Consider the following 23,943-nt stretch of genomic DNA (forward strand, 5'->3'; position numbering starts at 1 on the left):
TTTAAGTGTATAATTAAGTGATTTTTAGTAAATGTACAATTGTGCAACATCACCACAATCCAGTTTTTAAATGTCCTCTATCACTTTTGAAAGATCTTTTGTGCTTGACTTCAGTCAGTCTGTGTTCCCATTCCCAACTTCAGACCACCAGAATATACTTTCTGCCCCTGCAAATTTGCCTTTTCTGGACATTTTATATAAATAGAATCATACAATAGATAGTTTTTTGTGTCTACTACCTTCTTTCACTTGGCGTGTTTTTTAGGACCCACCACCTTGTAACATGTATAAACATTTTATTCCTCTTACTGTGTAGTATTATATAAACATACCACATTTTGTTCATTGGTTGATGGACATTTGGTTTGTTTCTACTCTTGACCATTGTGAGTTATAGCACTGTGATCATTGGAGCCAAAGTCTTTGTGTGAACATACGTGATTCATGTACATAGATAGGTAGATAATTAGGAGTGGATCAAATGATAAATTCATTGTCAGCTTTTTTTTTGTCTCTGAGGCATTTTATTTATATGTATTACATCCCTAGAAAAAGAATCCAAGGATTTTCCCTCCTGTGTGTTTTCATCACTTCCTCATTGTCCATGATGCCAGCTGAGGTTGTCAGTACAGTGAAACCAAACTGATGGGATGGGAGCAGGTTATTCTGCCATTTTTCTAGATCTTTGAGTTGCACATAAAAACTGGGGCCGATCACTCCACACTTATTTAGCCTGCCTGTGAGGTTCACAGCAGTTTGTCCAGCCCTGTGATCATCAGTGATTTTGAATTTGCCAATGTAACCATCCATGCTTCGTCATCACAGTTAGAAACCTGATGATGACTTTGGCGCATGGCCTCATAAGGACCTGGCGTTTGTCTCTCTTTTCAGCACTGTTGATACTCTTGAGAACTTCAGCCAGGACATTCATGTGGACCTTTCTGGCAGCACGGAAAGATTTTGGAAAGAGGACTCATTGTCAGCTTTTAAAGAAATTGCTAAATTTGTTTTCCAACTAAACTGTACCATTTTACATTCCGCCCAGCAGTTTTTGAGTGTTCCAATTTTTCATCCTTGACAACATTTGATATTGTTATTTTCTTTGATTGTAGCCATTCTGGTGTGTTTGAAGTGGTTTTAATTTGCATTTCCCTGATGACTTATGATGTCGAGCATCTTCTCAAGTGCTTATTAGCCATTTGTTTATCTTCTTAGGTGAAATGTGTATTCATATATTTGCCAATGTATTGACCCTTTAATTTTGAAATTGTTACAGATCATAGGAAGTTGTAATGTAGTCCTTGTTTCCGCAAAGGTAACATCTTACATAACTACAGTGCATTACCAAAGCAAGGAAATTGACATCAGTACAGTCCACAGACCTTGTTCAAACCATCAGGTTTACATGTACTCATTTGTATGCGTGTGTGTGATTCAATGAAGTTTTCTCACGTGTAGATGCGTGTAGACACCACAATTGAAATTCTGAACTTCTTTATCACCTCGCAGATCCCCCTCATGCTAGCTACCCTTTAGAGTCACATACAGCACACCCTGGACTTCCCAGGTGGCTCACTGGTAAAGAATCCACTTGCCACAGGAGATGCAAGAGACAGAGGTTCGATCCCTGGGTCGGAAAGATCCCCTGAAGGAAGAAATCGTAACTCACTCCAGTATTCTTGCCTGGAAAATCCCGTGGACAGAGGAGCCTGGCAGGCTACAGTCCATGGGGTCGCAAAGAGTTGGAACGACCGAGCGACTAAGCATGCATATCACACCCACCTCCCACTGTCCCCAATCCCTGGCAGCCACTAATCTGTTCTGTCTCTGTACTTTTGTCATTTGAAGATCTTATATAAATAGTAAGTAACTTATATAAATAGTGAGTAACCCAATAGTAAGTAACCTTCTGAAATGGGCATTTAACAGTCAGCCCAATACCCTTGAGTTAAGTATAAGTACAGGTTTGTTGCATGTATCAATACTGTGTTTTTTAATTTGAATGTTTAGATGTGTAAAGTTTCAGGAGAGTAATGATAAAACGCAGCTCATCTTCGGCTCTGTCACCAACATCCAGGCAAAGGATGCGGCGCCAGTGGAGGTAAATGCAGGCACATTTCTTGAGAGGTTGAAGGTCTTTGTACTTTAATAATTTGCACAATTGGAAAAAAATTTTTTTTGCTTTTTTTTTTCCCCAAGAAGATAGACACTATGCTGGTCCTGGAAAGCAGTGGGAACCTGGTGCTGTATACAGGAGTAGTGCGGGTAAGTAAGACACAGCGCCCTGTGCTGTTAGTAGGTCTGCTTCTTTAATTGTTATTTTCTAGTGTTTGATATTAAAATTTGTTACCTCATGACTGTGGAATTTGGCAGATTTCTGTAAGAGTTGAAAATGAACCCTTTGGTTTAGGTTGAACCTAATTTGAAGTACTTCCCTGGTGGTGATAAAGAACCAGCCTGCTAGTGCAGGAGATGCAGGTTTGATCCCCAGGTCGGGAAGATCCCTGGGGAAGGAAGCGGCAGCCCACTCCAGTGTTCTTGCCTGGGAAATCCCATGGACAGAGAGGCCTGGTGGGCTTTAGTCCATGAGGTTGCAAAGGAGTTGGGCATGACTTAGCAATTAAGCAATAGCACCTTGAGGTCTGGGTCTCAGTGGTCATTAAATGCATTACATTATGAACGCAGTGCAGTTGGGGAAGCTTCAATGAATGTAAATAAATGATTTTTTAATAGGAGAAAAGGTTAACTGAAGTTTTATAAAGAATGTAGTTTTAAAATTCATGTATGGTCAGGTTTGTTAACCCTCAAAGTTTTAGGAAAGTTGAATTACATTAGATGTATGCTATGTAGTATGTTGGCTGTCTCTTTTTAAACAGTTGTGAAATTTTTATACAGAACAATGTAAATTTTACACGTGTAAATTACGGAATTTAAATATACACAATTTGAAGAATGATGAAGTGAACCTTCATATACCCAGGTTAGGAAATAGGATGTTGCCCGTAGTTTTACAGTCTCCTGGTGGTCTTTCCCCTGTCATCCTCATCCTCCAGAGGTAGACAGTGTCTTGTCTTGTGATAAATCAGTCCCTGGTTTTTTGTTTCTAGTTTTTTGAATTATATCACTAAAGAATAAATTGTTTCTTTGTATCTGAATTTTCATATAAATGAAACATACCATATGCTCTTCTCTGACTTGACTATTTTGCTGAATATTATATTATTGAATCTTTTTAGACATATTTTTGTAGACACAAAGCTGTTATTGACTCACTTTTACAGTTTTCTGTTGTATGATTACACCAGAGCTTTACCAGCCTCGAGGATTGTTTTACTGTTTCTTCTAATAAACAATGCTTAAGAGGGTTTTTAAAAAACATGTATCTCCTAGTCTTTAGAAAATATGCATATTCATTCAGGTTAGCCTGTGGTGCCATATTGTTTTCCAAAGTGTAGGTTGTATCAGGGTTGCAAGGTTGTACTTCTTGCCTCTAGCAGTGTATGGGAATTCTCAAAGCTTCTTTAGTATTAGTGCTCAGTCGCTTCAGTCATGTCCGACTCTTGGCGATTCTATGGACCACAGCTTGCCAGGCCCCTCTGTACATGGGGTTCTCCAGACAAGAGTACTGGAGTGAGTTGCCACTTCCTTCTCCAGGGAATCTTCCCAACCCAAGGATCGAACCTGCACCTCTTATGTGTCTTGCACTGGCAGGTGAGTTCTTTACCACTAGCTTCCCACCTGGGAAGCCCCAGTCTTCATTACATTATTGCTAATCCAAAGAACTATTTTTTTTCCCCCCCAAAGCAGTGCCTCATTAGAGCCAGGTGAGAGTGGAGGTCCAGCCTCCCACCTGGCCTTCGCTCACAGGGTGTAGTATTTTTCCTCAGTGTTTGTCTGGGGTAGATTAGTTACTGTCTAAAAGTTTTCTAGCTTGTTAAGCTCCTCCTTTCCTGATTGGGTCTGTTTTTGGGGGCATCTGCTCCCATGATGAAATTGTGGTGTGTTTCCACCCTACGTCGAGGCCAGTTTGAGAACTAAATGGTGTTATAGATCAGGGTTGAATTCTCAGATGTTTTCCTTTGTCACTGTCAGTCACACAGAGGCCTGCCCAGGATTTCATACACATATTTAGAAAGTCCTCTTCTCTGTTTCCTTCCTCTCCACCCCTCCCGTCTCTCCCTACTGCCTAGTTATTACAGGTTGGGGATGGAATGGAGCGCTCCACCCGCAGTCTGTGGAAGAAGGCGGTAGGCCACCTTATTCTTACAGAGCGAGGATGAGAGCCAGGCTCCTGCCCCTCGACAGTCATTTGCTGCGCACTGTGGGGAGGTGTGAGGGGCTTATGCGTGGCGTGAGAGCAGGGCTTCGTCTACAGTCTGCGGCTGCGGAGCCATTGGCAGGGAGGCCATGCTGCCTGGTTACCGCAGAGCAGGCAGTCGAGGACAGGCCTGGCCTCCCGGCTTTGTGCCGGGGCAGAGTGGGGTGACGGGCCCGCCCCTCGTCTCCATCCACAGGTCTGGATGGGGGGCACCCAGGGCTGTGGCTTGTTCTGTGTGTTTGACCGAAGTGGGGCGGGTGTGGCGAACGTGGTGTTGCCTACCTGGCCACTCTGCCTGACCAAGTTTTGGCAGAAAGGGCAGGGTATTTGTGGCTCTCTCTTGTTCTGTGCCTGAGGGCATTTCTGGGTTACAGGCCCCTCAAGAGTGCAAGGCCTGGTTACTTAGGTAGACACACAGAAACAGAAAGGTCGGGGTTCACGTTTCATTCCAGGCCCCAGCCTGTCAGCGTCCCTCACCTTCTGCAGCCCTTTGCTAGTTGTATCATATGTTCATGTAGATTCTGTTGTGGCGGTGGTAGTTAGTGGGAGTGATAGCATAGAATGTGCTTACTCCATATTTTTATGACCTGGAGGGTGGTTGCTGATTTTTTTTTTTTTTAAAAACCTCTACATATTGGTTCTGTCATTTTTATTTTTTAATCCTAAGGATTTTATTTGGACAACTTAGGTAATTTTATCAGTTTTCAGGTCGTATATTCAGATAGTATATTTATGTACATATACATAAGTATGTATATTGTTAAAATTCCACTTTGGTTCTGAATATCCTTTTAGTCTTATCAAGAGTTTTCAGGGATTGGGAGGGAGTTCACGACTGGGGGACGTTTCTGTGCTTATGGCTGATTCACATTGTGTGGCAGGAACAGCAGTGTAAAGCAGTTAGCCACCAGTTAAAAATAAATTAAAAAAAAAAGTTTTCAGACTGTGTAGATGTGAATTTGTGTTTTTTTTTCTGAGAACCCGATGGATAGTTAAAACAAAGAGTGATTAGCATAGGTTGTTGACTCATTCTTTTAAGGTCAAAGAGGAGTTTATGTAAAGTTTTTTTGAGGAAGAAGTGTTTGAGAGTTTATGATGGATTGTAAGCTAGAGAGCACAGTTTGGATTAGGTTGAATTTAATTCTTGAGTATCACTTTAGCTTAATTTTTGTTTGGCCCCAAGAAGTAAATGACACTTTTTCTTTCTGCCAGGAGACTTAATAAGACTGATGCTTATAATCTCTGAGAGCTTAATGTGCCTGCTGCCTTTACCTCCAATAAGGTGGAAAAGTGTGTGGTATACTTGAATTGTATTTAATGTCTTGACTGTATTAATATTCCCCCTGTTTCCTGCCTTCAGAAAGTTCTTAGTAATGAAAAGAAGGAATCAGACTACGAATTTATGTCAAGATGTTTGTAGTTGGATGGTGGAATTTGATACATTATTAAAATTCTAATTCTCCCTGTTTTTTAGTTGTGTGTGGTGAGCATAAACTTTTAAATAGCAAAAGAAATACATGCTTACATGCCTTAATGTTTCATTCAAGAACATGATACATGAAAACTAATATTTTTTCCCCACATTTTAAATTCTTTCAGGTGGGTAAGGTTTTTATTCCTGGGCTGCCAGCTCCTTCCCTGACAATGTCCAACACGATGCCTCGGCCCAGCACCCCGCTTGACGGCGTTACTACTGCTAACCCTCTGAGTAAGCTGCTTGGATCTCTGGATGAGGTGAGAAGGGGAGTAGGTGTTGTCAAAAATTGATAGTGTTTTGGAGAAGTTGGGTCAAATATTAGCTCTTTTCATGGTTAACTTTTTTTCTGTTTTAAAAATGGTAAAATTGGAAGTTTAGCTAACGCTTGTAGAATATGAATATTTTCAAACAAATGATTCGGTAAATGCACAGTGACTTCCCTTGTGATGTGTGAGGTGCTTTTTGAGGATGCCTCAGTGAGAAGAGGGATGCATTCTTTTTCATCTAGGGATCTCACAGTTTCCTTGTGTGAACCAGATGTACTATCTGTTTTAAGGAATCATAATTTAATGCTCACTTCGGCAGCAATATACTAAAATTGAAATGATACAGAGAAGATTAGCATGGGCCCTGCCCAAGGATAGCACACAAATTTGTGAATTGTCCCATGTTTTTAAAAGATACTAATGAGAACCTACTGTGTAGCCCAGGGAACTCTATCTAATGCACTGTGCTGACATGGGTGGGAATGAAGTTAAAGGGAGGGGATGGATGTATGGCTGACTGACTTTGGTGTATAGTAGAAACTAACACAGCATTGTAAAGCAGCTATACACCAAAAACATTAACTAAAAGATAAGACTAAAAATTATAAATAAGGAAGACTGTGAAGACTTATGAATGGGAAACAGAAAATACTGTAGGAGATTCATGGATCAGAAGAGACGTTCTAAGGGTAGAACGTCTCTGAGAGGACGGGTCTGACTTGGTTTGGACCTGGAGGACAAATAGAATATTTGTAGGTGGAAGCGGGTATTTGAGTAAAGAGGATTCCCATGGGCATGGTCATGGAGGCAGGTCAGTGCAGGACATTGCTAACGTATAATTGTACCTCCACCTCTTGGCATGCAAGTTAAGACTCAACAAGTCTGTGGAATGAATGAATACTTTAAAAAATCCACATAGTCTGTTGGGTGAGGCAGAACAAGGGGTGGGATATTCTAGTGTTATCTGTGTTCTAGATACTGTTCTAAGCATTGTATATGTATTAACTCATTTAGTCCATTAAAACAGCTTTATTAGGAAAATATTAATCCTTGTTTTACAAATGTGTACATGGAGATACAGGGAGGTTACTTATCTAAAAACATACAGCTCATAAGTGGTAGAGCTAGGATTTATACTCTACATGACATGCTCTTAAAGAAGAAAGGATGAAAAGGTTTTTCATTCTGAATGCAGTCACTAGGACATTGTAGGTTTTTGAGGATGGAGTTAAGAATGTTAGGATTTGTGTTTCAGATGGGTTTATCTTGGGATTAAAGATAGACCTAAGTGGTATTAGATCCCAAGTGTTGTTAAACTGTGGGGCCACTTACTTTTGATTCCTTTCTCTCTTGATCTTGGTTGCTCAAGTCCAGGTTATCTCCACAACTCTCCAGTGCCATCAATCAGATGTCTTCTTTTTATTGACTTTTTTTAGTAGCTCTTGGCGAGGACCTTGGTCTGCTACAGGGTACTTAGGCATACTTAGAACAGAATGGTGTAAAATCATTGTGTACAATTGTTAGACCATATGCAAAAAAGACATGTAATTTCTTCATCCTAATTTCTCAAATATGCTACATGTGTTGTATTTATGACCCTTTACAGGTTCTGGTGTCCCCAGTTCCAGAACTAAGGGATTCTTCAAAGCTTCATGATTCTCTCTATAATGAGGATTGTACTTTCCAACAGCTTGGAACTTACATTCATTCCATAAGAGACCCTGTCCGTAACAGGGTGACACTGGTAAGTGTGCACATTTATTTTTAAAAGGTAGGATAGCTTTCCAAGAATTATGTCTGTCATGTAAAGTTTGTCAGAATGCAGAGTTTTGTCTGAAAAATGGAAACAAATAATTCATGTGATTTTTAAAAAATTGCTTGTAATACATCACTTTTTTGCCCTATTTTTCTTTAAAGTAGTTTCATCCAGCTTTTCTAAGGTTTTTATATTATTAAAAAGTGCACTGGAAACAAAGCTTGTTCATTCAGTTTTTGCATTAAAAATCCATAATTTTTGTTGTTGTTAAAAGTGAGACTTTTGATGATGGTGACTGTTAGTGTTTGTATGAAAATTAGGCACTTTGTTTAAAGATAAGAGTTTTTGTTAATGTTTTACAGACATTTATTGTGTCTGAAATTTCAAAGTATTCAGTTCTGTTTGAAAAAATACTGCTTGTTTTTCGTTTATTTTATTGCATTTTTCTTTGATAGGCAAAACAGTCTTGGTAAGCATCTGCTATTTTTTAGACATCAGAGATTTAGAATGAACAGATTCTATTCACTTGCCCTTATTTGTTTCCATATTCTCCCTAGGAACTGAGTAATGGCTCCATGGTGAGGATCACTATTCCTGAAATTGCCACCTCTGAATTAGGTATGGTTGAGGATCAAACCTCACTTTGGTGTGTTCTTAGTTTGATTTAAAAGGTCTGGAGTAATTACTGATGTACATTAATAGTTGGGGCTTGAACGTTTTGCTGTGTTTGGAGCCAGGGGATGGAATTTCTTCCTGTGCCGAGGAGCACTGTGTGCAGTGCACCCGTGTGTGCGCCGAGGCGGGGGGCCCTGGGAGTGTGTGCTGGTTCCACTTCTGTGAGGTTTCTCAGGAGGAGGAGGCCATGCAGTGAGATTACAGTGTATGCACACGCCTCTTGCAGGAAAGTCTGAGAAACAAGCCCAAGCAACTAAAACAGTTTTTGGCATATTTGATGGTTTTTAATCCAAAAATAATCTCTCAATTATTAAGAATAATTGAGAAATTAACATAATTGCCTTTGAGGAAAACTTAACATTTTAGCAAAACTACACTCAGAAGTATTTTGATAAAATCAGAGTCTGCTTGAATTATTATTGAAACGCAATTTGGAAAGTACTAGGTGGAGAATGTTTCTGAACGTAGAATACTAAAGAAAACCATGGAATCAAAAAGATTTGCCAACAAATGTAAGTTAAGAAAAGAATACCTGTGTGATATAAGAAAATTCAGGATGTCTGTTAGTTTCAAAATCCAACTTCCAATGCAGAATGTTGGCAGATTTTGTGATCTCTGGAATTTGCTCAGTGGGTTGGAGTGCCTTTCTCATTTTAGGAAGTACTTTTCCTGAAGTGTGGTGGATGTGGTAGTGTGGTAGTAGTGTGGCAGGTGATATTCTGAGTTGGTATGGAGACGCTTTGCTTTTCTAGGAGGTATTTAGCCAGTGATCTCAAGAAGTATAAGCCTAACCAAAATATATAAAAACAATTAATGATTAGTTAAAAAAAAAACAAAGTGAAATCTTACTCTTGGTGGAGCAAATAGAAGTCACATAGATCGTGCACAGAAGTTTTTGTACTTGATAAAACTTTCCTCAGCACCTCAGTCGGTATCTGTTTTACATTGATTTTTCAACCATGACAAACTTGGTTATCTGGTTTTCTGACATTGGTTTCATTTGATTCCAGCCTTGGTTGTGTGTGCACACACATAGCAAATTGATGAGAAAAAGCATACGCTGTGAGGATGGGCTGTGGTAACAGTGAATTTGGGAAGGGAAGGAAAAAATCCTCTAAAGAGATTATGTGGGGATACAAAAACATTGCAGGTTGGGGCTATTTCCTGCTAAAAGCAGACCTAGGCCTCTTCCTAACGATAGCCCTTGCCACCCTGAGGGAGCTGCTGTTTGACGGTGTAGTGCTGTAACTGGTTGTCATCCTAATGGTATTGAGCCGTTAAGAAAGATGTAGATTACATGGTATTGATTGATCTGTTTAGGACAGAGAGCATGTAAAACACGGTAGGAACAGTGCTGTCAGAAATCATGAAAAGTTACAAAGCTTTGATTAACCAGAATGTTTAACCCTTCATAGCACATTTTAAAGCTAGGTGAGCCTTGTCATTTGAGGATGTTTGTATTATTATGTATTTACTGAAGTACTGAAACAATATTTTATATGAATTTATTAATGTAGAAATTGTGTGTTTTTGTTAGAATGATCTTTAATTCATTGCCCAAACTAGGACATTTTTGAGAACAAAATGGGAAGCTGTTAATAATTGTTGGGGCCATAGATGTCAATCAGTTCTGTTTTACATAACCTGGGCTGTCTGGTTATTCTATTTCTGACCCAAAATTAATGGCAAAAAAACTGCCCTGAGACCTCTCACAAGCCCTGTTAAATTCAGAGTCAGGTGACTGGCTCGGTCAGGCTTGTGTCCCACCAGCTCTTTAACGGCAGTTCCGTTTTCATAGTGCTTGACCTTTATATAGCAGTGATTGAAAAACCTTAGTAGGAGGGGAAAAGAAATGCATGCCTAGGAAGCATACTAAAATTAATCTTTGCTTTTAATAGTACAAACTTGTCTGCAAGCGATTAAGTTCATTCTGCCCAAAGAAGCAGCGGTTCAGATGCTCGTCAAGTGGTACAGTGTCCACAGCGCCCCGGGAGGGCCCAGCGATCACTCAGAGTGGAACTTGTTTGTGACCTGTCTCATGAACATGATGGGCTATAACACAGACCGCTTAGCATGGACAAGAAATGTGAGTACATACGGTCATTCTCCTCCTGAGGTACACTGTTTTCAGTGTAATGTTTGCATAATTGGTAATACAACATTCAGAGTATATAACACACCAGTGTACTAGTAGGCATACCTTATTCATCAAAATGGAATAATGCTAAGGCTTATTGTATCTTATGACATTGTAAGTCAAATATTACTTTAATGATAATGTTTTACTTGTAATTAGAATCATTATGTTTTTATAATGTAAACCACTTTGTTATTTCTCATTTCATCATTGTAACATGGCTGCAAATTATGCTTAGATTAGTAGGAGTAGTCTTGATTTTATTGATGAAGAAACTGACTCACAAAGAGATCATAGACTAGAGATTTGCTCAAAATTGGGCCTACGGTGTATCTTCTGACTCTTGGCTTAATGTTCCTTTCTTGAGGCCCGGACTCTCTTTTTCCACATAATTGCTTGGTCTGTGAGGAAGGTTTAATTTTGAAGGGGATTTAAAGTACTTTAGCCTAAATATCTAGTCTGTCAATGATACAAACTAAGCTCCTCATCTCCCTCCCCAGAAACTTTCCTATAAGTCCTTCATAGGTTATTTACAAATCAGCAGGGTAGGGTCTTTAGTCTTGATGTTTTCGTTTTGCTTCTGGGGATCTTTCCCAGGACAGCCTTGCCTGGTTCACTCTGAAGAAATCACTCTAGGTCACACTTACCTTTCTCCAGGTAACTCAGCTGTACCTGTCAATACATTTGGGTTTCATACCAGCAAATCCATTTTTAAAAAAGTCATTGTTTTTCTTCATTATAAAAGTATACATGCTTACTGAGGAAATTTTGGAAAATGGAGAGATTAAAAAGAAAATAGTACTAAGAGATAACCACTGTAAACATTTTCATTGTTGCTCCTCATAAACATCATATCAATGAAAATTTCCCATATTAAAAATTCTTCAACCTCCCTCCCCCCTGATTATCATTCTCTTAGTAGGCTACCATATGGCTTTGTCATAATTGTGAAAAAGTAAAAGTATTAGTCGCTTGCTTGTGTCCAACTCTTTGTGACCCCGTGGACTGTAACCCACCTGGCTTCTCTGTCCATGGGATTCTCCAGGCAAGAATACTGGCATGAGTTGCCATTCCCTTCTCCAGGGGATCTTCCCAACCCAGGGATCGAACTCAGGTCTCCCATATTGCAGGCAGATTATTTACTATATGAGCTACCAGGGAAGCCCCAATAGCTAATAACTGAACATTGTTGAATCAGTTTTTTTCTTATGAGTAATTTGAGTAACATTCTTCTATACACAAATCTTTAGATCTCTAGTCAGTTCTCAAGAATTGAACCTTAAAAGAGGAATTACTGGGTCAAATAATGTTCAAAAAGGACTGTCTGTCCAATCAGCATTCTCATCAGTGTCATTTAAAAGTGCCTGCTTCGCCACCCAGATTATTCTCGGTGTGGTGAACCTTTGCCAACTCAGAGAGAATTTTTGTTATTTCTGTATAGGTAAATGGGGATGGGTTTTCCAATTTTTTTTTTTTTTTTAACCTCTGATTCATGCCTGCCTCGCTCACATTGTCTCCACCACACTGGTTTCCAATGTTTGTCCTGAACACACCAAGCATGTTCCTACCTCAGGGTCTTCACACTTGATCTTCCCTCTGGAGAAAATGCAGGCTTCCCAGATGGCTCAGTGGTAAAGAATTTTCCTGCCAGTGCAGGAAGCGCAGGTTTGATCCTTGGATTGGGAAGATCCCCTGGAGAAGGAAATGGCCACCCACTCCAGTATTCTTGCCTGGGAAATCCCATGGACAGAGGAACCTGGTGGGCTACAGTCCATGGGGTTGCAAAGAGTCAGACACGAGTGAGCAACTGAACACACATGCATGCACACTGGAGAAAATGCCTTCATCAGGCAAGATAAGCCAAGGCCTTGGCCAGGTATTACCTCAGTGCCGCCTGCCGCATCTGTTCTGTGTAGAATTGTACTTATCTCTTGTCTCCCACTTATCCTCTTTACCTGTTTAATTTTTCTCTTAGCACTCATGCTAAGATAGATAAGCACTATGCTATCTATTTTAGTTGTTTATTTTGTGTGTCTCTCCTCCCATTAGGAAGGTAAATAACAGTGCCTGGCAAGGATGGATGCTTAGTGAATGAAAGCCCTTGTCCACCTAAATGAAGTATTGTTTTTAAGAGTTTATATGTGTTGTATCATATGAAAAAACTGCCTTCTGCAGTTTCCTTGGGAAAAGTTTTACTGGGAAAATAGAGACAGTTTTCTTATTCTAGACAATTGCATGAATGCTACTTCAGTCCAGATTTTTCTATTCTTTATTAAATATGAAAAAATTGAGCCTTAGAGAAACTGAGGATTTCTGCAGTATGAATAAGTCTGCCTCAGCTTTGTGTGGTTTCTCTGTGTTGCAGTCCTGCAGGACTTGGGAACCCCCATCACTGTGCCTCATGCTCTAGCAGAGGGCCGATGCCCCCTCGTGTTTCATTGTTTGGAGAGGACTGAGCATGCGACTGCTTTTTTGTTTTGTAAAGAGGAATCTGACTCTGACTAATTTGTTGCGTGGTAGCTCTAAGAGGAGAAACAAGGGAATGAACTCTGAGACTGAGTTGCTTCGACATTTGTCTGGATGACTGCATAGTTAAACCGCGTCTTGGTTGTCCTTGCAATGAAAGCTCAGGATGAAGTGGTCCTCAGTGGCAAATGCTTTTCATTTTGTTTTGTCCAGATATATCCTCTTTGTTTTCAGTTAAGTAATAGGGTGGAGAGTAGAGAGTACAGAATTTCTGCCAATGACCAGCTATGTGACTCTGGAATTTTTTGGGGCCTTCCTGAATTTACTGATATGTTAAATGATGGCTCTGGGCCAGATGGTGTTTCTTTTTGGTTCACAGGTTCTGTGAGTGGTTGCATCTGAGGTTAATTGTTCTGTCCTTTGGGATGCTCATATTTTCATTAGATATGGAGTCCCTGCTGTGGGCGAAGCATGAAGCCAGGCTTTTCAGATAAGCTTTAGACAAGACAGATAGTTCCTCCCATTGAATCGACTGTCCCAGGAGAAGGCAGATAAACGAATATTTTATAGTCAGATTTTGATACATGAAGGTCAGTGATCCACAGGATTATAGAACAGGGTTGGCTAAGCAGTGACATATTGAAATAATGAAAATAAAATATCCATATGTGTGACAAAAAGGTATCTGTATCAGTTTCCACTATTCTTTCCTGTAACTCCAGGTCTTAATGAATGTGATAACCATAGCACAGGTGTTCTTTCTGATTGTGGGACTTAGACTGTGTGTGTATGTATATGCATGCTGTATTTGGTTAAAGTTTTAGGTATGGTCGTTTCATTTGTTGCTTTGATTTTACTCTTTTGTCATTTTTGTTTTTTGATAATATTGTGTATAAATTGGGCTTGATTTTTTGGTGTGTTTTTTTTTTAATACATTCTTTTAAAAAAATTCTCTGCCATTATGTTTTATCACAGAACATTGAGCATGGCTCCCTTCGCTATGCAGTAGGACCTTGTCATTTGCACATTCTGAATGCAGTAGCCTGTGTCCACCAGCCCCAGGCCCCCAGCGCGTCCCCCTCCCTCCTGTCTCGTCCCTGGGCAGCCATCGGCCTGGCCTCTGTCCGTGACTCCGTGTCTGCTTGTAGATAGGTTCATTTGCGTCATAGTTTAGATTCTACGGTGAAGCATATCGTACAGTATTTTGTCTTTTTCTTGGGCTGTGTTTCATTTGAATACTTCATAAGAAAACCTGTTCTTTTGATCAGTTTTTAAAATTGACTTTATTCAGTTTTATATTTAAATATTCAGTTTTAAATATTGCTGAAAAAATAAATATTGCTGTTTATGTTTACTTTTTATATATAAATCAACTTTCAAATGAATGAGATTAATATGTAGGTTTCTATAGCATAGGAAAGTAGATCTTACCATTTGTATGGTTATGATTGATGAACTGACAGTTCAGTGCCTGTGCAAAGCAGCAGAAGGGGCTAAGGTTATGCCAGAGAAGATTGAATTAGGCTGAACTTGTAGAAAATCGCTTTTATGCAACTGTATTAGGATAGGCCATTATAACAGAAGGCTGTTAAAAGATACGGTGGCATACGCAACAGAAATGTGTATCTTGTTACTATAACAGTGCTTAGCGGGCAAACAGGCTGCATGGTTTAATTAGGGACCCGGGCTAATGGGGCAGCTGTCCTCTTCAACCTGAGGCTTCAAAGATCACCTTAGAGTTGACACCACCCAGTCAGATGCGAGGGATAGCGCATAGGGGAGCATGCATGGGAGGTTTTCATGAACCAGTCTGGCACTGATGACGTCCACTCTCATTCATAGTCACTGTCACGGGGTCACATCTCACTGTGAGGGGCGCGAGTCAGCAGCCTGGCTGTGGGTCCAGAAGAAAGAGGAGGACACAGATTTTGGAGAGTAGCTACCCATCTCTGCCAGAGAATGGTTGGGTTGTCACTATAAACAGACTCTAAATACATGTTTGCTTGGCTCTGACATTTGGCTAACATTGGGTTGATTCTTTGAGACTGGGTGTATTTTGGATATGACTGATGGTCCTTGTTCTACCAGTGGGTGAAGATCTATGTCATGAGAGACGTGGGGAGGAAAGGAAGCTACTGTTGCAGAACCCATGAGCCCAGGCACCAGACTAGATGCTTTATATAGATATTTAATCTTCACAATGACCCTAGAAGAAAGGTGTTTGTATCATGTTTTTCCAGATGAGAAAATGAATTTTGATGTCATTCCTCAGTTTCTGTAATTGGTAGAACTGATTGCTGAGTCCTTTAAGTTGATCTGTTGTCAGTGATAAATTTACATGATTTTTGTCTTCTCTTTTGGGGTTATCTTCCAGTTTGACTTTGAAGGATCGCTTTCCCCAGTCATTGCACCTAAAAAGGCAAGGCCTTCTGAGACGGGATCTGATGACGTAAGCATTGTTTTTTCTTGCTGATACAAATTAATTTGTGGGTACTTGTACCAGGCCCCATGTTTGTGGTGTTCCTGTTGATTGGTGCATATTTCTAACAGCTTTTGCTTATTTTGATTCTGAATGACAGTTATTTTGAACAATAGAGCCTGTTAAGTTTTCTGCAATTATTTATTTACTTTTGTCTTTAATGATCATCTTAAAATTACTAAACATACATAATGCTGTGTGGTACAAATTTGAGTTTATAGATATTTTACTGCCAATTAATCACCTAAAGTGACAGCATTTATTATGCAAGGTTTCTTTAGTTTAAGTTCTCAAACATGTCAGATTCCATGGGTATGTTCTTGTGTTTCAACACATTCTTTTAAAATTGAGGTATAATTTGCATAAATGAAATGCTTAGATCTTAAATTTACAGTTTGATCAATTTTGACAAATACACACTCATGTAACCTACTCTGCTCTTAAGTACAAAACATTTCTGTGATTCTATACAGTTCTCTTGAGCCACTTTTAATCACGGCATCCATTGGTTTGATTTCTATCATATGTTAGTTTTGCCAACTCTAAAACTTAATATAAGTAAAATAATATAGTATGTAGTCTTTGCTATAAAGTTTCCCTCATTCAGCATAATGCTTTTGAAATTCATCCATGTTGTTGCAGATATCAGTAGTTTGTACCTTCTCATTGGGAGAGCAATATGACTAGACCATGGTTTGTGTATTCATTCTTCTGCAGATGTATATGTAGCCTCTTGCCATTATTTGACTGTTATAAAGAAAGCTGCTGCCCACATTCAGTAACTAGTCTTTGTGGACCTATATTTTCATTTCTCTTGGCTAAATGAATACCTAGCAGTGCACTTGTTGGGTCGTGCTGGTCTCTGATTGTAGCATGTTATACTCTGACCGGCAGCGTATGATTTGGCCCACATTTGCTGTCAGTCTTTTTCCTTTTAACCATTTGAGTGTGTACAAGGTAGTTTCTCTAAGTGGTTTTTATTTGCTTTTCCAAATGACTCATCACATTAGGCACTATTTCACGTGCTTATTAGCCACTTACATATCTTTTTGTGAAGTTTCTGTTCAGGTGTAAATTGGACTTTAAAAGTATTTATTGATCTAAAGAAGTTCTCTATGTATTTTAGGTATGAGTTCTTTGTCATATGTGTGTTTTGGGAATATTTTCTCCCACTCTGGCTTAACAGCATCTTTTGCTGAGAAGAGTTTTTTATTTTGGTTGTCTGACTTATAAATTTTTAATTTTTATGATTGGTTCTGTGTCTATTGAAAGAGTTTTAAGTTAGAATAATATACTGCATTAAGCCTGATAGAAACACCAATAAATTCCAAGTTCTGAAGAAACCATAGATTATCTCAACACAATACAACTGTACACAATATGACCATAGGCTGTCTCAACACAATACGATAAATCACAAGTAGAAACTAGTTCAGTTCAGTCACTCAGTCCTATCCAACTCTTTGCAACCCCATGGACTGCAGCACGCCGGGCCTCCCTATCCATCACCAACTCCTGGAGCTTACTCAAATTCATGTCCATGGAGTCAGTGATGGCATCCAAACATCTCATCCTCTGTCGTTCCCTTCTCCTCCCATCTTCAGTCTTTCCCAGGATCAGGGTCTTTTCCAGTGAGTCAGTTCTTCGCATAAGATGACCAAAGTATTGGAGCTTTAGCTTCAGCATCAGTCCTTCCAATGGATATTCAGGACTGATCTGCTTTAGGATGGACTGGTTGGATCTCCTTGCAGTCCAAGGGACTCTTAAGAGTCTTCTCCAACACCACAGTTCAAAAGCATCAATTCTTCGGTGCTCAGTTTTCTTCACAGTCCAGCGCTCACATCCATACACAACTACAGGAAAAACCATAGCCTTGACTAGACGGACCTTTGTTGGCAAAGTAATTTTTCTGCTTTTTAATATGCTGTCTAGGTTGGTCATAACTTTTCTTCCAAGGGACAAGCGTCTCTTAATATCATGGCTGCAGTCACCATCTGCAATGATTTTGGAGCCCCCCAAAATAAAGTCTGTCATGATTTCCATTGTTTCCCCATATATTTGCCATAAAGTGGTGGGACCGGATGCCATGATCTTAGTTTTCTGAATGTTGAGTTTTAAGCCAACTTTTTCACTCTCCTCTTTCACTTTCATCAAGAGGCTCTTTAGTTCTTCTTCACTTCCTGCCATAAGGGTGGTGTCATCTGCGTATCTGAAGGTTATTGATATTTCTCCCTGCAATCTTGATTCCAGCTTGTGCTTCATTCAGCCCAGCATTTCTCATGATGTACTCTTCATATAAGTTAAATAAGCAGGGTGACAGTATACAGCCTTGATGTACTCCTTTCCCTATTTGGAACCAGTCTGTTGTTCCATGTCTGGTTCTAACTGTTGCTTCCTGACCTGCATACAGATTTCTCAGGAGGCAGGTCAGGTGGTCTGCAATTCCCATCTCTTTAAGAATTTTTCACATTTTATTGTGATCCACACAGTCAAAGGCTGTGGCGTAGTCAATAACGTAGAAATAGATGTTTTTTTGGAACTCTCTTGCTTTTTTGATGATCCAACAGATGTTGGCAGTTTGATCTCTGGTTCCTCTGCCTTTTGTAAATCCGGCTTGAACATCTGGAAGTTCACGGTTCATGTACTGTTGAAGCCTGGTTTGGAGAATTTTGAGCATTACTTTGATAGTGTGTGAGATGAGTGCAATTGTGCAGAGTTTGAGCATTCTTTGGCATTGCCTTTCTTTGGGATTGGAATGAAAACTGACCTTTTCCAGTCCTGTGGCCACTGCTGAGTTTTCCAAATTTGCTGGCATATTGAGTAGAGCACTTTCACAGCATCATCTTTTAGGATTTGAAATAGCTCATCTGGAATTCCATCACCTCCACTAGCTTTGTTCGTAGTGATGCTGCCTAAGGCCCATTTGACTTCGCATTCCAGGATGTCTGGCTCTAGGTGAGTGACCACACCATCGTGATAATCTGGGTCTTGAAGATGCTTTTTGCATAGTTCTTCTGTGTATTCTTGCCACCTCTTCTTAATATCTTCTGCTTCTCTTAGGTCCATACCATTTCGGTCCTTTATTGAGCCCATCTTTGCATGAAATGTTCCCTTGGTATCCCTAATTTTCTTGAAGAGATCTCCAGTCTTTCCTGTTCTATTGTTTTCCTCTATTTCTTTGCATTGATCGCTGGGGAAGACTTTCTTATTTCTCCTTGCTATTCTTTGGAACACTGCATTCAAATGGGTATATCTTTCCTTTTCTCCTTTGCTTTTCACTTCTGTTCTTTTCTCAGTTATTTATTTGTAAGGCCTCCTCAGACAACCATTTTGCTTTTTGCATTTCTTTTTCTTGGAGATGGTCTTCATCCCTGTCTTCTGTATAGTGTCACTCTTCAGACGGACATCACCAGGTGGTTAATACCGAAGTCAGATTGATTATATTCTTTGCAGCCAAAGATGGAAAAGCTCTATACAGTCAGCAAAAATACGACTGGGAGCTGACTGTGGCTCAGATCATGAACTCCTTATTGCCAAGTTCAGACTTAAATTGAAGAAAGTAGGGAAAACCAGTAGACCTTTCAGGTATGACCTAAATCAAATCCCTTACGATTATACAGTGGAAATGAGAAATAGATTCAAGGGATTAGATCTGATAGAGTGCCTGAGGAACTATGTACACAAGTTCGTGACATTGTACAGGAGACAGGGATCAAGACCACCCCCAAGAAAAAGTAGGAACTAAAGAGTCAGACATGACTGAGCGACTGAACTGAACTGAACTGGAAGTAGACTCAATACTTGTAAAGTGTAGCACCGTTCAAATATAAAATTCAGTTGATTATTAGGTATGTTACTAGCCTCAGTATCTTGTCAACATGGAAATACATGTATATCAGCTGGATTCAAGTAGACCTCTCCTGTTACCCAAACCCGAATCAGTGTGATGGCCCCTACACCTGCTTGGCTACACTCCTAGGCTTCCCTTTTCTTGTGGCCCATGAGACGTTGCCTAAAATAATCTTAACTTTTTCTCTTTCAGTCTTTGCTTAAGTAGTAGAATTCTTCTACTAAAGTCTCTTCCTTAAAAGGGTATGATTCAAGTGGTTCTTAATGGTGGCTTGTCTTAATATTTATTGCTGGCACATGGAAATTGCTTAGCTGTTGGGTATTGGTTCTAATTTTCCAGCATTGTGTTTTTTTTTTTAAATAATGTTAACAACTTAACATGAAAATGGAACTTGAGTTGTTTTAAGTGAATTTGATCTTCTTTTTTAATGGTGACATTACAATTATTTAAAAAGTTAATATCCTTTTTATTCTTCTTAGGACTGGGAATATTTACTGAATTCAGACTACCACCAGAATGTTGAGTCTCATCTCTTGAACAGATCTTTGTGTTTGAGTCCTTTGGAAGTGTCACAGATGAAAGATGAGGATTTTTCCCAGAATCTTAGTTTGGACTCTTCTACACTTCTCTTCACTCACATACCTGCAATTTTTTTTGTTCTTCACCTGGTCTATGAGGAGCTCAAGCTGAACACTCTGATGGGAGAAGGGGTTCGTTCACTTGTTCAACTTCTTGTCCAGCTGGCAAGGTAATGTCACTTATAGATTGCAAATTTCCAGAAGGTCATTAGATGACTTAATTCTTGGCCATGAATGTCAAATAGGAACCTTGCAAATAAGTTTCTGAATTCTACCTTCTCAACAAAAAAGAGCATTTTCCAGAAGCCACAGAACTGTTTGAAGAGATCCGTTGTGTAAGGGCCATGGGTCAGGCTGGTGTTGCAGGTTTTTGTCCTCAGATGAGTGGAAGAGGCACGAGAGTGTGTTACACAGTGAGGGTAACCTGTTTGGCTTTCATTCTGACACCATGACTGTGGTGGAAAGTCTATAACGACACCTGCTGTTTTTATAATGATGCCTTAGATTCATATAGTGTTTGAAAGTGAAAGTTGCTCAGGCGTGTCCTACTCTTTGGGACCCCATGGACCATATAGTCCATGGAATTATCCAGGCCTGAATGCTGGCGTGGGTAGCCTTTCCCTTCTCCAGGGGATCTTCCCAACCCAGGGATCGAACCCAGGTCTCCCGCATTGGAGGCGGATTCTTTACCAGCTGAACCACAAGGGAAGCCCAGGAATACTGGACTGGGTAGCCTATCCCTTCTCCAGAGGATCTTCCCGACCCAGGAATTGAACTGGGGTCTCTTGGATTTTAAGTAAATGCTTTACCAACTGAGCTGTCAGGGTTTAAACTAACAAAGCTGTACTTTGCAGGTAGAAATTGTCAAAGTAGGTATTACAATCCCTGTTTCAGTGATGAGGAAACATGCTTAAGTTTTGGGGGGGGGATTTTTTTTTTTTTTTTTTTTTTTGGGGTGTGGACCATTTTAAAAAATTTTTATTTATTTATTTATTTTTGGCTGTAGTGGGCCTTCACTGCTGCTCGAGCTTTCCTCTAGTTGTGGTGAGCGGCAGCTCTCTAGTTGCTGTGCAGGCTTCCCATTTGGGGGGCTTCTCTCGCTGTGGGGCCTGGGCTCTAGATGTGTGGGCTTCAGTAGCTGCGGCTCCTGGGCTCTGGAGCGCAGGATCAGCAGCTGTGCTGCACAGGCTTATTTGCTGCGCAGCATGTGGGATTTCCTGGGCCAGGGATGGAACCCGTGTCTCCTGCATTGGCGTGCGGACTCTTTACCACCGAGCCACCAGGGAAGCCTCTCGAGTTTGTTTTTAAGGACAGGTGTCATTTGCTAGATGTTGGTTCTCTTTGCTGGTCCTTTGTTGTCCCAGTCTGGTCTTCCCTGTCTTTCAGGCTCTTGTGGATCCACAATAATATTGTTCTGATGGTATTTTTAACAGTCTTTTCTAGCACCTTGTGTTTGGTTCTGAACTCAAAATGTTTATACTTAGGTGTTGTTTGAGCCTTTGTGACCATTGGTGATAAAGTTAAATTTGAATTAAAATGTCAACCTCTGAGTTAAAGTTGTAGTATATTTTCTAATTTATGTTACCTTCCTTGAGATACTGACATTCTTTTCTGAGACATGACAGTTTTAATTGATGATTGGGTTCTCTTAATGACAAGGCATTACTGTGAGGAAGATGCCTTTGTAATGAAATGATTTTCAAACCCTAATCATGGCTCTCCAAAATAGGTAAGATTGGTAGAATGCTTTACACTTTATAAGGTATTTCTCATACATATTATTTAATCTTAAAAGCTTGAGGGTGAGTTGACTGCTGTTCTACCATTTTTTAGAAGAAAAATTATTGAGATTCAGAAAGTTGACTTCCTGAAGATTACACAGTTAATAAATTAACAGAGGAGAAATTGGACCACCATTTTCACAGCAGTTTTACCCTCTAAATTTATCTATCAGAAGGAGTTTTGGTTTCGTTTGTCATACTAGGCACTTTAAAGTCCAGAAATAAAATACAGAGGCTCTAGATGTGGTTGTCTTCTTTCTCCTAACTAAATGTTTTAAATTATAAAGGTCAACTGATGAGTCTTCTTAAACTGTTTGGGAGAATGCCATAATACCTTGCTTGTTATTTCCTTTTATATGTTCTATTGTTTTAGGGACTTAAAATTGGAGCCTTACGTAGATCATTACTATAGAGACTACCCAACACTTGTCAGAACTACTGGACAAGTGTGCGCAATTGATCAAGGTAAGTGTTCTGCTGTTAAAGACTTCCTCAACGGTGTAGTGACCTTTGCTTGTACTTTTCTTGGTAAATAGCAGAGGATATTTTTCTTACTGTTAACCTCTAAATCAGGGGTAGTGTCTTTCCACCAGGCAGATTTTAGTTTGTAGTGTTTGCTCTGACTTGTAGTAAGCCGTAGCTTCTTCAGTGTGGGGGGCGGGGATTTTACTCATCCCCAAGGTTCTGCCTTGCAAAAGCTTAGAGCTTCCAGTGCCAAGGATGCTTTGCTGTCCTGTGTGGTCCAGTTAGTAACCACCCACTGTGTGCTAGTTTAGTTAATTATACTAAAAATTCAATTCCTCAGTTGCCCTGGCCACATTGCAAGTGCTCAGCGGTCATACGGGGCTGGTGGTTGCCGTAGTGAACAGGACAGTTTCCTAGCCATTGTATTGTCGTAGACTCTGAGTTAAACGGACTCAGGTTGGGGCCCGGTTGTTAAAACAAAGCAGAGTCCTGGGTTTCTTGTCTTTTCTCATCATTAGAGTTAGGGCAGAAAATTTTGGTGACATTCTTTATATGCCTTGAACATAAGAATTCGCTAAATTTCCATCCAGGATCAGATAAAATATTAGTCAGTTAAATTCCACATATTATAGTGTGATCAGATACTTACTGTGGCAGAAAACATGAAGCATTTTGGAGAATATAGAAAAAGTGTTACTCTGTTTTCAAATGACAGGTATTGTTGATTATCTTTCCTTTGAATTAAAACAGTATTGTTTTAGTGTATTCTTGTATCTTTATAAACATTTATCTAATTCTGAAGGTCAAACAGGATTTATGCAGTATCCATCATTTTTCACTCCTGAGCCACCTAGTGTTTATCAGTGGGTAAGCTCCTGTCTGAAGGGTGAAGGAATGCCACCCTATCCTTACCTCCCTGGAATCTGTGAAAGAGGCAGACTTGTTGTCTTGGTATGTATTCAGTGTGTTTCCAAACTTGTTTGTTTTTTCCTTTTTATCTTTCAATGTAATTTAAAAAATTATCATATAGAAAAATTACCTTTCCCCCCCATTTTGTGTATTGCTCCGTGAATTTCAATAAATGTTGAGTTCATGTAATCCCTCCCATAATTGGAATTCAGAACGGTTCCATCAACCCCCTCAGAAAATCCCCTCCTGCTTTTGAGATTCATTCACGTATTACTGTAGCAGCAGTTCATTGCATTTAATTGCTGAGTGTTGGCTATACATTGTGTGGATATATCATGGCTGTCCATTGTGTGGATATATCAGATTGGCTTATCCATTCATCCATTGAAGACACTTTAGTTGACTCTAGTTTTTAAGCAGTTATGAATACAGCTGCCATAGACATTCATGTATAGGTTTTTGTGTGAACAAAAGTTTTCATTTCTCTAGGGTAGGTACCCAGAGGTGGGATTGATGGCCATATAGCAAGTATATATAAGATTAATATATTTAAGAAACTGTAAGCTGTTTTTCAGAGTCTCTGTTATTGTCATTGTTGTTCAGTTGCCAAGTTGTGTCCAGCTCTTCGCGACCCCATGGATTGCAGCACACCAGGTTCCTCTGTCCTTCAGTGTCTCCCAGAGTTTGCTCAAATTCATGTCCATTGAGTCAGTGATGCCATCCAACCATCTTTTCCTCTGCCACCCTCTTCTCCTTTTGCCTTCTTCCCAGCATCAGGGTCTTTTC

General features: G+C 39.8%; 1 protein-coding gene, 1 non-coding gene and 1 pseudogene across 4 annotated transcripts in view; 2 read left to right on the top strand and 1 right to left on the bottom strand.

Annotated features, from left to right (window-relative positions):
- The window catches only part of ANAPC1 (anaphase promoting complex subunit 1), a 97,256-nt gene that overhangs the window by 16,767 nt on the left and 56,546 nt on the right, over window positions 1-23,943 (top strand). For 2 of the 3 annotated variants that reach the window (XM_070473993.1, XM_070473983.1), the window contains exons 12-21: window positions 2,011-2,101; window positions 2,200-2,265; window positions 5,918-6,052; window positions 7,668-7,805; window positions 8,375-8,435; window positions 10,391-10,578; window positions 15,470-15,544; window positions 19,904-20,172; window positions 22,157-22,248; window positions 23,051-23,199. In XM_070473993.1, coding sequence (XP_070330094.1) covers window positions 2,011-2,101; window positions 2,200-2,265; window positions 5,918-6,052; window positions 7,668-7,805; window positions 8,375-8,435; window positions 10,391-10,578; window positions 15,470-15,544; window positions 19,904-20,172; window positions 22,157-22,248; window positions 23,051-23,199 — 1,264 coding nt within the window. The remainder of the gene's footprint in view (window positions 1-2,010; window positions 2,102-2,199; window positions 2,266-5,917; window positions 6,053-7,667; window positions 7,806-8,374; window positions 8,436-10,390; window positions 10,579-15,469; window positions 15,545-19,903; window positions 20,173-22,156; window positions 22,249-23,050; window positions 23,200-23,943) is intronic. The other variant, XM_070473998.1, reaches the window with a different exon arrangement.
- Window positions 546-931, bottom strand: LOC110141813 (small ribosomal subunit protein uS8 pseudogene; annotated as a pseudogene).
- On the top strand, window positions 6,366-6,470 carry LOC139031585 (U6 spliceosomal RNA). Its single transcript, XR_011484079.1, has one exon. It is a non-coding gene; the product is annotated as a U6 spliceosomal RNA (small nuclear RNA).

This window comes from Odocoileus virginianus, chromosome 2 (genome assembly GCF_023699985.2).
Source record: "Odocoileus virginianus isolate 20LAN1187 ecotype Illinois chromosome 2, Ovbor_1.2, whole genome shotgun sequence".
NCBI classification, from domain to species: Eukaryota; Metazoa; Chordata; class Mammalia; order Artiodactyla; family Cervidae; genus Odocoileus; species Odocoileus virginianus.